A 15,938-nucleotide genomic window follows, 5' to 3' on the forward strand; every position below is an offset into this window, starting at 1 on the left:
AAGAGGTAGTTGTGGTGTAGCATTTAAGGTGCTGGGCTACTGATCAGAAGGTTGTGATTTCAAATCTCAGTATGACAGCGTTGGGTCTTTGACCCTTGACCCTCCAACCACTCAGTGGTATCCTGTCTCAGGTGTAAGTCACTTTGCCTGAAAATGAGCAAAAAGAATTTTCTTTTAAAATAATCCTGCTTTGAGGTTGTAGAAAAGTGCGCCTGCCCTCATTGCAGTAGCACTACACGCGTAGGTAGAAATGCAGCTCTTGATCCCATTTACTACATTATCTGCACAGTCCATGGTGTTTCCTGTGTTTGTGTGTGTGTAATCATGCCTGAGGGTGGCACCACCCTGCTTATGTGTGACTGTACCTGTCTGTGTCGGTGTGTGCGTAAACAACAATCAATCCTTTGTTACAGGATTACTTCTTATTTTGTTTGATTAGGCTGGGTCCTGAGAACAAAAGAACCTCCTGCTCAAGCCTCAGGGCACATAAGCTGCTCATAACACATGAAAAAGAATGCTTGATAAGTTTACTAGGTCAGATCAACAAGTTAGGGAATGAAGGTACACGAATGGGTATTTAAATAAAGGGAGTTGTCTTGATTTGCTTTCGCAAATATGCAGTTTCTAAGCCATGATAATGAACGTAGCTTCGCCTGTTACTGAGGCTTGCAAATAAGGCAGCTGTGTTGTGAAACATCAGTTTTGTACTATTATTAATTTCTTTTAGCATCAAATATATTCACACAGAATTGTAGCCACTGTGCTGAGATCCCCAGTAAATTATTAAAGATTACTCAGATAAAATTTACAATTACTGGGATTTATTTTTTAATAATAGGTAAAGAATCAATTTATTATTTTCCATGTTTGTGATTCCTTTTAGGGGATAACCCTGACCCATCATATATTTTCAGATTAAGGAGCTTAATTGATACTACATTGCAACTACTATTATAACATTGACATCTTTATTTGTTTTTAATCTGCCTCCATCTTTCATATGACTCCTCCGGTTTCAAAGCATCCAACTGGAATATTATGGTGATTGTTATAGGACCATACATATGTGCAAGCATTTCTTTAGTAAATGTACATGTATTATGAGTGAATAGAATGATGGCTAAGCAGATCTGCTTTAACTTAACTTTAAAGACCAGTGTGTAAAGAATTCTTCCATCAGTAAGTCATAACACAGCTGAAAGAATGTGGCTTTGGCTGTAGGCCTATTCATTTGCAACAAGATGTGTTTTTGTCATTTGTAGCTTTGATATAAAGTAAGGTAGCCCTCTACTGATTTAGGAAAACAAAGATAGGAAGAGAATCAGCTGAATATACCACATATATGTAATCTTTTATTACAAGGTCCATAAGGTCCATAAAACCTATGACTACAACAATAGCTTTTTATTTTACACCTCTTGTCTTTGTCAATGGTTAACTTACACTCTTTTGTGTTAGAGCTAGATGGGAAGGTCTCATGGTTCTATTTGACCTGAATTGCTTGCAAGTGTATCACTGAGATATTTCAAATTGTTTGCCTTTAAAGCTATTGGCTGAAGCCACCATGTTTGCTTGCCAGTTTGCCAATGAGCTGCCAGAATTCCTGAAATGTCAGTTCCCCATCATTGTTCTCATCTAAGGAGCTCATGAGATGGTCGATCACACCAGGATCACTGGCATTCTGCAGGTAATCAGAAAGAACATCGACATTTTGTAAATTTAGGGAGCAAGACACAGTTGTAATAATGCAATCCAGTAGCAATATAAAGGCACTATACATTCCTTTCTGTGAGTTAATGTTGAAGCTGTTGAAGTACCATTGCTTTTTGCCTTCCTCCACTAAGCTGACCAAGCTACTGTTTAATATACAGAATGCATATTCAGAACAGTAATACTGAGTTTTATTTGGGCATTAAGCATCATCTGCTACATAGTAAAGATTGCCAAATACATTACTAATACTAATACTAAAAGATAAGCAGGAACAACAAGCCAAATATGAGAATAGTAAATAGAGGATCTGACCTTGACAAGGTTTGGTAGCTGGGATGCCACAAGGGTCTGGAATTCTTCTTTGCTCAGGGTGTGTGAGCTGCCATCTTTAGCAGCAAAAGTCTTGAACTGGGCCACAAGGACATTAATGGCAGTCTCCATGTCTAATCGGAATGGGAGGTTACACTAGACAAACAATCATAATGTAAACACAAGAGTTACTAATTACTGTCACAATTTGTACACAAAGCCAATACAAAAATAAGCTGGTCCAGTTGTTTTCTACCATCTTGTTTAAACAAACTAGTGTTAAAATTTATGACTGAACAGGTTTATGTTTCTAAATTGGCTGCCGTTTCAGATCATTTTTAAAACGCTTGAATAAGTGTTTGAATAGGTTTTTCAGCAAAGTAAAAATCACAGTGTAGGTTAAACGCATGTTAACCTTGTTAACAACACAGGTCCAGCAATTCTTCCAATATTCCAATATTCCAAGAAAACAAGGAATAACAAGGAATCTTAATTTGTTTCATCAAATAATATCAGCAGAAAATAGCCAAAGTGTGTCCTTAAAGAGCTGAAAAAGTGAGATGGAAGTTAAGAAAGCAGGGAATTTGTTTACCTGAGGAGTGTTGTATTGGTAGCAGAAGCAAGCAAACTAATGTTTCATTTCATTTTCACCTCCACTTTTATTCCCTTCACCCTAAAGCACAGCTCAGCGGAAAACGAGAGTTTTCCCCAAACAAAACTCAGATTCCACAAACGGTGAAGGTGCTCTTATCTGCTTTGGAGATCTTTCCATTGCAAATAAAACAACACACAATCTGCTTCCATAGTGACACTCTTTTAATTGGCAGATTATTAACATGTACAGATCATAAGCAGACTATAAGCATTTAATACAATATAATAGTCCTAAGTGTTTTAGATGCAATGATGCATCTAAAAAAATCTAGTTTAAAGTAATATATTTTCCTGATGGAATATATTATTAATTTTATTCATATTTAAAACCATTCATAGTGACCTATAATTTATTGTCCGAGGCCAGCCATTGCATGATCATAAATTAATTTCTTACATGAAAGAGGTTACCATTGACATGGGATTGTGTCCTAAACTGTAGTGTATTAACATGGTCCAATTTTAGTGATGTTTTTACAATTACAGTTTGGCTCTGAAAAAGTTCAATTTATACATAATCATTCATTGTAGTGCAAAAAGAAAGACTGAAAAACTGATTTGCAGATTTAATATGGCAGACATTTTCTTCAGCTTGGAAGAAGAGACAAACAAAAAATAAATAACCAGGCTCCAATTACAGGGACAAAAATAATTATCTAAAATATCTTTAACTCCTTGTAAGTGAGATCTTGGGAGGCTTAATTTGACACCCAGCATCTCACTTAAACAACAAAAGGCACAACAGCAAAACAAAAACATGTCTTCAGATAATTACTTCTGTAACTTACAATGCACAAAGCTGACAATGTACGTCAGTAAGATGCAGCACAGATGTTAACTGAACTTCTTGAATTTGTTCTGATGTGCAGATATTCAAACTCATAAAGGTGAAGATAGCATGTTACTGTCTTTTCATATCAGTTCAGCAATTAAAAGTGCTAGCATGCAAAGTAGAAAAAAAAAGCTTCACAACAAAACTTAAAAAGCTCTAAAATGTCGTGCTGAGAAGGTCATATGTACGCAGGACAGAAACCAGTTTGGCACTTGAGCAGTCAGTGATTCTATGGTGTGAGTGTAAACAGGTACAGAAAGGTTGTCCAAAGCAAATGGACAAATACATACACACAAATTCCTTCATCTGTGTCTTATATTGTAGCCCAGGGCAGCTTAACATATTCACTATTTGGGTCAACAGAACTGTTATGTACTGAGGATGATTTTATTTTAATTGACAGCAAAAAGCAACAATTTACTGTTAAAGTTAACTACTGCTTTACACAGTAAGCAAGAACCAGGGTTGTAGCTTTTAAGAACAATAGTATATGTTATTGTAGTGTATGACACCCATCACACAGAAGACACTTTACTAAATGACTCCAGAAACATGCCGCTTACAAACACTACAAGCATACTGCAGTTAGTACATGTAGCTTGGGGAAACTTGTTTTATTTCTCAGACCTCTCATGTTGGTGTGATGGTTTTTTCCATCCAAATTACTGGTAGAACTTTATAAAAGACTCCAGAAACACACTCCTCATACTATAGGCATATTACTGTTACTGTCATATAGCTTGGGGAAATGAATTATGTATAGTGAGAGAATTGCTCACTACTCATCATCATGTGGCATCTTTTATTTACGTCATATGGCTCATGTGCTATCCTCCTCAGTACTGCTCCAACTTGCTGCTCTACGCAGCAAACTGCCACAGCACCTCCCTCTCAAACTCTTCCATCTCCTCCTCCAGCACATCATCGTCCATCAGAACATCCGCCAGGTCCTCCAAGATGTCGGCCACGTCTTCTGCAAACTCACTGAAGAGCATTCTGTCGTGGCTGAAGATGCCACCATGGAAAAACTTGGCAACAAGATGATGGAAAGCTTCCTTATTCTCCGCACTGAGCCCTTGCAATTTGTTCAGGTAGATGTCCAGGAGGCCCCGAAAATCAGACAGCTTAACACGAACGAGGCCTTCTGCTTCAGCGCAGTCTGACACATCATGGCAGTGTTCAGGAGGATTTTGGTTTCTCCTGAGCTTCTTCTCTTGATGTTTCCAGAAGTCCTTTGATTCATGGTGCTGGTGCAATTTATGATCATGCTTCTGCTTGGCCTGCCAAGACCTCTCCTGCTTCCTCCTCTCTCTCTCCAGCTTCCTCTCGGCCTTCTTATGCTCCCACTCGTCACTGTACTTTTTTAAGAGCTCTTTGTGCCTTTGGACACTGTCACCCCACTCATTTTTCCTATTTTCCCCTCCTTTGTGCTTCTTCCTCCACTCATCTTTCTTGCCTATGCGGTCCACCTGTTCTGATAATCTCTGCTGCATCTCAACCAGTCTTTCTCGTAACCACTTCTTGGGCCAGTCCTGTTTTTTCATTCCTTCCAACCTTGTTTTACTCTGTTCCAAGAGAATCTTTTGTCTCTTGAGCTCATCTTTTTTCCCCCACCGTCTGTCAGGCCCTGCTGGACTTTGACCTTCTCCAGAAAAACCAGGAGAAGGTTCTGAGGGTTCCTCACCTAAGGGGGGACAAAATATGTAAAAATGCAATGCCATATGTCATAACATGGCAGTAATTACTAAAACAATATAACCACTCACCACTGCATATTTCCTTCATGTTATCCCTAACAAACAGGCTCCTAATAGGAATATTTAAAAAAAATTCTTCTACAGTATGTATATCTGAGTCAGACATTATGAATCATCTATTGCACTATGTATAATTTATTGCCAGACAATATAAATAAATGCCAGGTTGATTATTTCCCAATGTTTAATATTTTTCACACCGTTTGTGCATGTGTGTTTTAATGATTTTGATTTAGACAATTTATTAGTCCTTCCTACACAATGATCATTTAAATTAACTCTCAAAAAAGATCTCATCTATGGTAACACATCATGTCAACTGATTCAAACATTCAAACATGCTGAGTCCATTTTATTCAAAACCATTATTTTAGGCTTAGCTCTAAAGACCACCTTATCAAATTTTAAATTCAATTTAAAGTTAATTTAGTTCATTCAATTAAAAGTTTACCTAATTACAAGTCCAAAATAGTCATCTAATTTTTCAGGACACCATCATTCATTAATATATACACCATCTTTACAATCATTAAACATTTTCTCTTGCGTTTATATCTTCTTCAGGTGAATGTAGTGTATATAAAAAGTCTACAACATGTTAAAATTGCAGGTTTTTGTGAGGTACATTTGAAGCCAACTATTTCTTTAGACAGTGTTGGGTTATTCACTTCTAAAGGGGGTTATAATTGCATAGAGGTTTATTATTGGTTGATTGATTGTATTTTATATAGAACAAATGGGTGTTTGATAGGTTTTTATTTTCTTGCTTGTCCCTTTCCATATGATATCTTTTTATTCCTTGACCTATACGAGTTTATTTCTGGTGGATGTGGAAAACCTAGTAACTGCTGTAAATGTTGAATCAGATCCAGAAAAAGTTCTGTTTAAAATCTATAATTGAACCAATGGTCATTGGCCAAATTTGTACAGGGGAAAGACAAGGCTGAGGTGTTCATTCATTCATTCTTCAGTAATTATGTTAATCCTGGTCAGGGCTGTGGAGAATCTGGAGCTTATCCCTGGAACACTGGGTATCTACCTAACTGCATGTTTTTGGGAGGTGGAAGGAAATTGGAATAACCCAAATGAAACCCATGTGAACACAGAATCTTCGCACAGTCAGTAACTCGAGCTCAGGATCGAACAGGGGACCCCGTGTGCCATGCTACTGTGCTGCTCCGGTTGAGGTGTTTGCAAACACAAAACATGAACAATTTTATAGTCACTGCTGCTTGCTTTTAACTTTTGTTAACACAAAGGGCTCTAAATGAACTTGATTACTCTTAAGTCAAACAAGTTAGAAAAAATGAAAATGAAAAAGAAAAGATGAATTTGAGAACTGCTTTGGTGTACCTGTGAGTTGGGTGAGCTCAGAGACCCTAGTTTTAAGTGTCTCTAATTCTTCTTTCAGGCTTGGCAATGCAGACAATTCCTCTTTCATCCTAGCATGTTCTTTGTCAGTGATTCCTTTCTCTGCAGTTGCCCTCAATGCCCTGTCCAATTCTTCCTTCTGTGCCTGAGAAGTTGATTGCATGAAGTTTATTATTACAACTAATGTATATGTTTAAAAGTATCATCATATAAGAGGACGACAGAACAAACTACACATTAAAGTTAAATTTAAATAACAAGATCCAGATTCAGATGAGAATGAATCATAACACAAAAAGGGACTGTTATTCCAACCTGTATTTGGGCCTCCAGTATGGAAATCTGCTTGTTTTCTTCAACAAGTTTTTCAAGAAGTTCCTAAGGTGGAATAGATTGGCGTACTGATTAGATAAACCTGCAAAAGATGCATTTTCCACAGAAACAGCCACCAATAAGACAAATCATGTAAGAGCTGTGGTGTCTTCTTGCTAATGTGACAAACAAAGCAGGGTAGAACAGATGAAGTATGTAGAAAGGAGACAACCTTGTCACTTAACTCTGAGCCATCAAAGTCATCTGGAGAGAGAGTTAAGACAAAGAGAGAGAAATTAAAGATGCACAAAAATAGATGGATTTAAGTAAAAGTCAAAAATTATGTGAGTGCGTCCAACTGTACTCCAAAAGTTGTCTCAACATGCTCTTAGCAAAGCCACTCACACAATGCAATGCAAAGTGACAGCAACAGTCTACTAGCGTGGTGTATATAGGCAAAAGAGTTACACTTAGTTCATGAAATACTACATGATTATAATGTAGTCCAGGAAACCAAACGTTAGGAGAGACACAATGCAAGCATCTGATGGTATTTAGTAAGCTTACAGGTTTTGGTAGAAGTGGCCCTCTGTCTCTGATCTAGGTCCAATTTTATGTTTTCCTTCAGTAGAGGTCATGGGAAATGTTATAGCTAGGAAAATGGTCCTGAATCAGCACTAAAGGGAGACCTCTACCTGTATGCAATACTCAAGCTTATACTGCCATCTAGCTGTACCTACCACCGGCTTGGTCGAAAATGGTACCTGGAGACGCAATACAATATAATACAACACCTGAAAAGTTTCATGTTATTTCTGAAATCATGAAATCTGGAAATAGAGGTACATGGCCTTAACAGGTTTTTTTCAGGAAATATTCATAACATAACTACATAACTCACCAGAGAAAAAAAAAGAGCCTAGACACAACAGTGCCAGAGCTCCTACGATCAGGTGACTCATCGATAAGCCAGGTTTCTCTTCTTTCCTGTCTTGTAGCTTAAACTCTGTTTCCTCCCCATCTTCCTCATCCGAGCTCTGTCTCAGCTCCTCAGGATAGTGCACACGTCGCTGCCGCAGTCCACTGTCCTCTCTTTGGTGTTCAATCGGCACATCGGTGCCAAGAGATTCTGAACAAAACAAGAGCAAGTAAGAGAACTAAAAATGGGATAGAAAAGTAAGAGAAGGTAGACTGCTATAATTACTGTACCTGCATCCCTTGCAACATATATGGATTTATGTTCCTCTGTGTCAGTTACAAGCTCTTTCTCTTCCAAGACCAAGGAAGCAGGTGTTTCTGGGTAAGGGCTCTCAGCTGCATAGCTAAAATTAACTTCAGAAGACAGACTAGGAGATGAGCTTTCAGGGTGGGAGCTTACCCCAGTGTGAATATCTAACACAGGGATGGCAGAGGTATGACTAATGTCAGAGACAAGGCATACATCTGCAGTAACTTCAGAAAAAGAAGACTCTAGGGGCTCAGGGGATGGGGTTATTTCAGCTGTACATTCTGAGGCGGGGCTAATTTCAGCTTTAGGTTCTGAGGCAGGACCAATTTCAGCTGTAGGTTCTGAGGCAGGACCAACTTCGGCTGTAGGTTCTGAGGCAGGACCAACTTCGGCTGTAGGTTCTGAGGCAGGACCAACTTCGGCTGTAGGTTCTGAGGCAGGGCCAATTTTATCCACAAATTCAGGTGTGGCTTCAGCTACAACTTCAGGGACGGGACATTGTTTGGGTGAAAAATCAAAGGTAGGGAGTACGTCAGATAAAGACTCTTCATAGGATGTTTCAAGGAAAGGCCCCTGTGAAAGAAAGAGGGATGACTCAGTAGCTAGGCTAAAGGGAACTGCTCCAAGCAGATCATTGTCTGGTGGGGAGGTTGTGATAGTAGCGTGGATGACTGGTGCGCAAATCTCAGGATCATCCTCAACACTTGGACCAGACACTGCTCCCTCATCAAATAATTCTGGGGATGTTTCTTGGCAAACCTGCAAATAAGACATTTCACATGCAAGGTCTGTCATCTGTTTTACAAATGTGATATTGGTCATATCCTAGGATAATTAAAAAAAAGGGTTTCCAAAGTATACACTCCTTCTAGATACCACCAGATATAGCCTTTTTGTCAGCATTATTTCCTGTGTGGTTTACTTGTAAATTCTGTGCTTTGTTGTAAATATTCACTTTATCAGACACTGTTCTGTACTAATCAGATATGGCAACTCTACATGTACCTACAGCAATTTTCCTTTGGTTTAAGCTTATGGTAATATGAACAGAGATTTGAAAGCAATGAAAGTTTAATCATACAGCTATATATAAATGAAGAACTATAAGTTTTTAAGAGTAGGTTCATAGATGATGGATATATTGAAAGGTTATTATTATGAGTGCTAATAATAACCTGGTGGCCCTCTTCTGACAAGACAGTCTCCTGTGGAGCTTCACTATCACTTGGCTTCACCTCAAAAGAGCTTCCTGTGATAAACAGAGATGTTTGACAGGAGAATTTCAGATGCTATACACACCCAAACACTGTTCATTTTAAGGCTTCTACTCAGTTAATCTAACTGTGTCTACTAAGATGAAATGCAGGCACAGGACTGAAGAAGTAACCTGCAACTTCCTCTGAAAGGCTTGGTACATCACCAATACTCTCAGTTCCATCATCTACTGGCCCAGCAGTATCAGTGGCAGCCTCCTGAAATAAATAAAACCAGTCTCTGAGTATTCACTATTTAAAGAATAATTTACATTCCACAAACCATTCCTAAAACAAAGCATTACACATAAAAAATAAAGACATAAAATGTTGTAGATTGTTCTTAACTAAAACCAGCAACACAGTAAACCAAGTGAATCAAGTGGATTGTAACCTTCAAGATTCTGAAGCTTGTGGCCAGTTAAATGCACAAAAGGTATCAAAAGGTATTCAAGTTGTACATTACAAACTAGGAAGGAATAGACATGACATTATGAGCACAGAGTGTCATCTTAACAGCTGGTGGAAATTACTTGTGAGATCACAACAATGAATCACTGCATCTATTGATTACTGGAATACCCATTAGATGCCTGGCTTATTGATTTTCTCTTAAAATGATCTGAATATAACAACATGTATGTTTGTTTGACTAAATTTACACTTACTGTCCACTGTATTAGGAACACCTGTACACCTGCACATTCATGCAGTTATCTAATCAGCCAATCATGTGGCAGCAGCACAATGCATAAAATCATGCCGTCACAGCTCAAGAGCTTCAATTAATGTTCACATCCAACATCAGAATGAGGAAAAGTGTGATCACTGTTACTTTAACCTGGTTAAAGCTGGTTTAAGTATTTCAGAAACTGCCGATCACACACAACAGTCTCTAGAGTTTACAAAAAGTGGTGCAAAAAACAAAAAACATCCTGTGAACTGAGGATCTGTGGGCTGAAACACCTTGTTGATGAGAGATCAGAAGAGAATGACCAGTCTGGTTCCACTGGCAGCCATACATTCCCATGCCATAACACTTCCTCCACATGTATGACAGATGATGTGGTATGCTTTGGATCATGAGGCCTTCCTTTCCTTACCCATACTCTTCTCTTCCCATCATTCTGGTACAAGTTAATCTTGCATCAGAACTGGGCAGGCTTTTTTTTTTTTTGCAAAGTCTAATCTGGCCTTTCTGTTCTTGAGTGTTACCAGTGGTTTGCATCTTGAGGTAAAATGTCTGTATTTACATTCATCATGGTGTCTTTTGAATGTAGACTTTGACAATGATACGCCTACATCCTCCAGAGTGTTATTGACTTGGCTAGAAGGGGTTTTTCTTCTTTAAAGAAAGAATGCTGCGATCATCCACTTTAGTTGTCTTCCGTGGTCTTCCAGACCTTTTGGTGTTGCTGAACTCGCCAGTGCATTCCTTCTTTTTAAGAATGTACCAAATTGTTGATTTGGCCACTTTTTCTGCTATCTCTCTGATAGGTTTCTCAGCCTAATGATGGCCTCCTTCACTTGCATCAACACCTCTTTGGACCGCATAGTGAGAGTTCCCATGAACAGCTACCAAATGCAAATTCAACACTTTTTATCTCCTTAATTTGTCATGGAATAATGAGGAAACTAAAACTAAACTGCTTATCAGTCACATCTTGATTCAGTTCAATTCCACCGTGGTGGTGTGCAGAGGCAATTGATTCAATGATTATATGATCTAATATTTAATAGAGATAAGTTCATATAATCAGGATCAAATTAAGCTTTAATGCTTAACTACATATAGGCAGATGAGCTGAGAAAAGATCAGTGATCCATAGAGCAGTCTAACTCTGGTCATGGAGGGCTACACCACACTGTAGCTCTAAAACTGCTGTATCATAAGGAGAAGCAAATTCATAACCAGCTGTGTCACGTCTTTTTATGAAGCATCTTTATGTGCAAAAAACCCCAAAACAAAACAAAAAAACCATCATGTGTGTATTGTGTCTGCTTGTTTACCTCAGGAGAGAGGAGAGTCCAGCTGTTACTGGATGAGCCGCTGCTGCCGGTGCTGTTATCCGACATCACTTCAGTGTGGCCGGCTCAGCAACTGCAAAATACGTTAATTAAGATATTTTCCCAGCTCTCGCTGGGGTTAAAGGCTGCATCTAACCAAAAGTCGTGACTCGTAATTTCCGAGCTCAGACTATTAAAAACCAAAGAAGGCGGGTCTCCTCAACTCCGAGTTCAGGGAGTGACGTCAAATCAACATGACTGCTCACAGCACGTAAACCCAGTAACATTTCTTACCTTTGAATGAGTTATAACCTCGAAAATGACGTAATTGTAAAGGGATGTTTCTACTTCCCACTTCCCAGGTAATTCGAACGCAGCAATATTATTGCCCTGACCACGACAGTGACGTAACCTACCGAGTGCACGCGCAAACGTCACGAGCGTTTAGCATTCTGGGATACAATGACACGGTGGATGGAGGCGCAGGTTATCATAATAGCAGTGTTATTAAAAAGAAACATTAAGGCGGCGTTTCAGCTGTAAAACGCAAAGAACAGATTTCAGAAACGGTCCGGATAAATAACACCACCAACAACAAAGGGCGACTTAAGAAGCCATACGGGAAAGAACTGAAAATACAATGCACGACCCACTGTTTATTATTATTATTATTATTATTATTAAGATGTAAGCACCCTAAGGCCAGCTGGCTCTTATTTAACCTTTAACGAGAATGAAAGCCGGCCATGTTTTTATTAAACAGCCAACAATATCTTACTAAATGTTCCCTAAGCTTCTTCAGAAATACACCCAAAGCACTGAGTTAGCTAAACATGCAGCTAACAAATTAATTTAAAAATGTCATGTCAGTGGCAATATGTGATTATGATTAAAATAAATAAATAAAATTCCTACGCTCTATCTACGAAAACTGCTTTATATCTGACACAGAAACAGCGTGAAAAGCGGATTATTCCGCTAAGAGCCGCAGTGCCTCACACTGTACACACTCCTCACACAGGGGAAGGCTTCTGGACGGCCCTGGCCCTGAACTGTAGCGCATTCCAGTCCTTAAATGATCATACCGTATTTATAAACTGCAATTTCAGAAAATCCTTCTCTCCACGTCCGTCTTTGTTTAAATCTTTTCGATGCGTTCGTGCGTCCAAAGTTGGGAACTTCGGGAATTCCGCGGTGCGTTCCGCCTACAGCTGCATGGTGTCCAGTGACGTCAGAAGGAACTAGCCAATCAGATCCTTCACGCAGGCTGGTGCTCACGGTGATGGACAGTTACAGGTGAGAGTGACCATCTATGAACTCTTGTCTTTTCGCACACTAGAGAGAAACGTAAGTGACATCACAACATGTGTCTGTCCTATATATACACAGGGAATGGCTGGGACATGTTCTCCAGCCCTGTACTGACACGTCTGCATAGCAAGGGGCTATATTTGTTGGGGTTTCCCAAGCGGACTGTCCCATCCTAATAACATTAGCCTGGTATTGCATCATTGTATCAAGGAACGTGTTAGAGTTTATTCATTTGGGGGATATGAATGAAACAATATGAATATAGGTTGTGCACTCAGTTTTTGGGTTTTGTTACATTCTTGAAAGATCAGAAAAGTTCACTGGACAGTTCGATAATGCTGGTGCTGCTGCAAGTCAAAATGCCATCTAAATAAAAATAAAATCTATTTTATTATAATGCCTGTATGATTTTCTGGGAATATTTTTTAATGATGATGGAGAGTGGTTATTTAAGAACTAAGGATGTTAGATGTACACTGAACAAATTAATATTTTTTAAAATTAACTACATGATTGGAGATATGCTGCCATGTGCACAGTGTGAGATCTGCATGAGCTATATGGAGCAGTGACTCAGAAAGCATTTTTCTTTTGTTATATCTCCACCTTGAGTGGTGGAGGCATTATGTTTTCAGACTGTCCTCCCGTCTGTCCATCCAAAATGCTCGTTAGTGCACCATGTCAAGTAGGAGTAATTGAATATTTGTAGGATTTATTAGGGGGCCAAGCACAGAAGGTGCTTGTACGCCATCAAACAGGATGTGAGGCTGTATCTCAGCAATGATTTTGAGCAATGACACAAAACTTGGTGGGCATCTTCGGGACGATGACCTGAGGCTATGCAACAAATTTCATGATAGTGCCACCTGCTGGTCAAAAGTTAAAATAACATGCTAAAAATGCTTACATCTAACTGCCATTTTTGCTACTCCTCCGCCAAATTTTTGGCTCACATCATCTTGAGACCTGTCTGACTAAATGTTATCAAAGGAATTTTGATGTTCAAAACCATTCTCCTGTAACATGCTGGCAAATGCAAAAAATAAGATGTGAGAGTGTATCTCAACAATGCATCATGAAACTTGACAAGTATCTTCAGGACCATGCCCTGGATGCACCCAAGAAGTTTCGTGACTGCACCACGTGGTCAATAACTGTAACAACTGTCTTTTTTTTCTTATATCATTTCAAGAGTTTTGGCTAAATTCCCAGTTCTTTTTTCCTATAATTTCCTGGAATATGCAGAAGTGAATGCACACCTAGATCTGAAATTCAAGTGTACTTCCTGTTGGCTGTCTTGGATTTTGTCAAAAACTGTTTTTTTGCTACTCCTCCTACAAATTATGTCCAGTCAACACCAAATTTGGCACATATTCATCATATTCAGACCAACCTGGACAAAAGTATCAAAAGAATGTTGATATTCCAAACGATTTCCCCATAATGTGCCGACAAATCTGACAGCGAAGCCACCAAACAGAAAGTGAGGCTGTATCTCATCAACCTTGCACACTGACACAAATCCTGGTAGGTGTCTTCAGGACCATGCCATGAGGCTATATAACAAATTTTGTGACAGTGGCACTTACTGGTCAAAAGTTACAATAACATAACAATGAAAAGCTTCCATCTAACTGCCATTTTTGCTACTCCTCCTCCAGATTTTGTCCAATCTTCACCAAATTTGGCTCACATCATATCAAGATCTGTCTAAACTTGCACAAAGTGGGGAAAAAAGGCCCAGACTGATGAGAAAAAAACATCAGTCTTGCAATTTTTAAATTGCAAGAAGAAAATATAGCTGCAAGGAGCAATAATGGGCCCAAGCTCTACGGTGCCATCGCCACCTGGTGGGTGTATGAAAACAATGCATAGTGAAGTGAGCACTGTAACTTGTTTTGCACAGATGTGTTAGGTTAAGCCCAGGTCTAAGGCTTTACAACAGCTTCCATGTCCAAACATACAGCTAATATTTAGTAAGATAATGAATGAAGAAGATAAGAGATATATGTTGTTATCCTTATTAGCCATTAATTAATTTTAGTGAAGTAATGTGTAGTGGGTACACGCATTTAAGGGGGTTCAACACAGCTCTGTTTATGTGCCTTTCTCCTAGTTTGTGATTTGATTTGAATAACAATGTAACAGCTATACAAAGATTAAGTGTAATTATAGCTATATAGTAGATATCTTTTCAAAAAAAGATTGTTTTTCTAAAAATCCATATTAAAGTTTGACCAAGTTTGAAGCGATTTGGGTAAATATAAGAAGACTAATTAAAAGTCTGTTTTAAGTCACACAGGCCTAATGGCTGATGACTCTGACCTGTGTGACAAATTTAATGAGTTTTTGAGCATGTTAAGGGCCCCAAAAGCCAACAGAAACCTTTAATATAATAATAATAATAATAACAACAATAATAATAATAATAATAATCCTTATTAAAGCAGTAGTGCCTTGCACACTTTCAGTGCTTGGGCCCTCAAAGATTTTTAAGTCAAACGAGTAGCAATCATGACCAAAGGTCAAAGTAGCAACAGACAACTCCACAGGTCACAGCAGTAGTGGCAGCTACAGCAGCAATGCCACCCTGCTGCTCATTTGTTCATCTAGACCTTTCCTCCTACAGTCAGAGAATTCCACCACTGTCCATGGTCAAAAGATATGAGTGAAAATACAAATCGTTATGGTTCTGCTTTCCTGTGATTGCTTAGGGAACATTTGTAGCGCGTCTGTGAATGTGCGGCTCACAGAGTCTGGGTGCTTGGCCCCCGAAAATGCTGCTTGCAGCTTTAATATTATTATATATATAATAATATATATTGTTAATATTATTATATATATAATAATATATATTGTAATCATTGTATAAAAGCTGTCATTTCTTTATAAAATTCTCCTTTTTTCTGGAAATGTGTGATGTGTGACCTTTATTTCCACATGTGTGACATGGCTGGTCTTTGTAGTAGCATTTGTTGGCATTGTGGTTCGTTTTGCCACAGTGCATACATTTACTACACTCACTGTTTGGTAGAGAGGGAGCATGAACTTTCAATGAGTCACTGAGCTGCTGGGAGCTGTGGTAGAAGTGGACCGCTTATCATATGTGGTCCAAGGTTCTGCCATCTTGTCAAATACATCAATATGGCCAATGAATGAAGGCATTTCACTTGCCTGTTCATGCTGTGACC

At 38.8% G+C, this 15,938-nt stretch overlaps 2 protein-coding genes across 8 annotated transcripts; both read right to left on the reverse strand.

Moving 5' to 3' along the window:
* Positions 1-1,332: 1,332 nt before the first annotated feature.
* s100a11 (S100 calcium binding protein A11) lies at positions 1,333-2,728 on the reverse strand. The gene is made up of 3 exons (XM_026927989.3): positions 2,615-2,728; positions 2,026-2,178; positions 1,333-1,681 (listed from the first exon to the last, which is right to left on the reverse strand). The coding sequence occupies exons 2-3, from the start codon at positions 2,152-2,154 to the stop codon at positions 1,547-1,549; spliced, it is 264 nt and encodes an 87-aa protein (XP_026783790.1). The 5' UTR covers positions 2,155-2,178; positions 2,615-2,728; the 3' UTR covers positions 1,333-1,546.
* Positions 2,729-2,820: 92 nt separating this feature from the next.
* Positions 2,821-12,766, reverse strand: pbxip1a (pre-B-cell leukemia homeobox interacting protein 1a). 7 transcript variants are annotated; one of them, XM_026928449.3, is made up of 11 exons: positions 11,731-12,766; positions 11,440-11,530; positions 9,564-9,648; positions 9,352-9,425; positions 8,158-8,935; positions 7,850-8,077; positions 7,689-7,712; positions 7,181-7,212; positions 6,952-7,014; positions 6,619-6,781; positions 2,821-5,192 (listed from the first exon to the last, which is right to left on the reverse strand). In XM_026928449.3, exons 2-11 carry the CDS (start codon positions 11,503-11,505, stop codon positions 4,369-4,371), a joined length of 2,337 nt encoding a protein of 778 aa, XP_026784250.1. In that variant the 5' UTR covers positions 11,506-11,530; positions 11,731-12,766; the 3' UTR covers positions 2,821-4,368. The 7 variants fall into 7 exon arrangements, with proteins under 7 accessions (XP_026784250.1, XP_026784249.1, XP_034157387.1 ...); XM_026928448.3 differs by having other exon boundaries at positions 12,522-12,765; XM_034301496.2 differs by lacking the exon at positions 7,689-7,712 and having other exon boundaries at positions 12,522-12,765.
* Between the last annotated feature and the right edge of the window lie 3,172 nt (positions 12,767-15,938).

This window comes from Pangasianodon hypophthalmus, chromosome 29 (genome assembly GCF_027358585.1).
Source record: "Pangasianodon hypophthalmus isolate fPanHyp1 chromosome 29, fPanHyp1.pri, whole genome shotgun sequence".
Taxonomy (NCBI): domain Eukaryota; kingdom Metazoa; phylum Chordata; class Actinopteri; order Siluriformes; family Pangasiidae; genus Pangasianodon; species Pangasianodon hypophthalmus.

What these genes read in the sequence shown, in the direction of transcription:
- s100a11 (XM_026927989.3), bottom strand. Translation starts at nt 2,154, where the DNA reads ATGGAGACTGCCATTAATGTCCTTGTGGCCCAGTTCAAGACTTTTGCT. An exon ending in AGCTACCAAACCTTGTCAAG is followed by an intron (nt 1,682 to 2,025) that starts GTCAGATCCTCT and finishes GATTACCTGCAG; the next exon opens with AATGCCAGTGATCCTGGTGT.
- pbxip1a (XM_026928449.3), bottom strand. Translation starts at nt 11,505, where the DNA reads ATGTCGGATAACAGCACCGGCAGCAGCGGCTCATCCAGTAACAGCTGG. An exon ending in GGACTCTCCTCTCTCCTGAG is followed by an intron (nt 9,649 to 11,439) that starts GTAAACAAGCAG and finishes TATTTATTTCAG; the next exon opens with GAGGCTGCCACTGATACTGC. An exon ending in TACTGGAGGCCCAAATACAG is followed by an intron (nt 6,782 to 6,951) that starts GTTGGAATAACA and finishes TCAACTTCTCAG; the next exon opens with GCACAGAAGGAAGAATTGGA.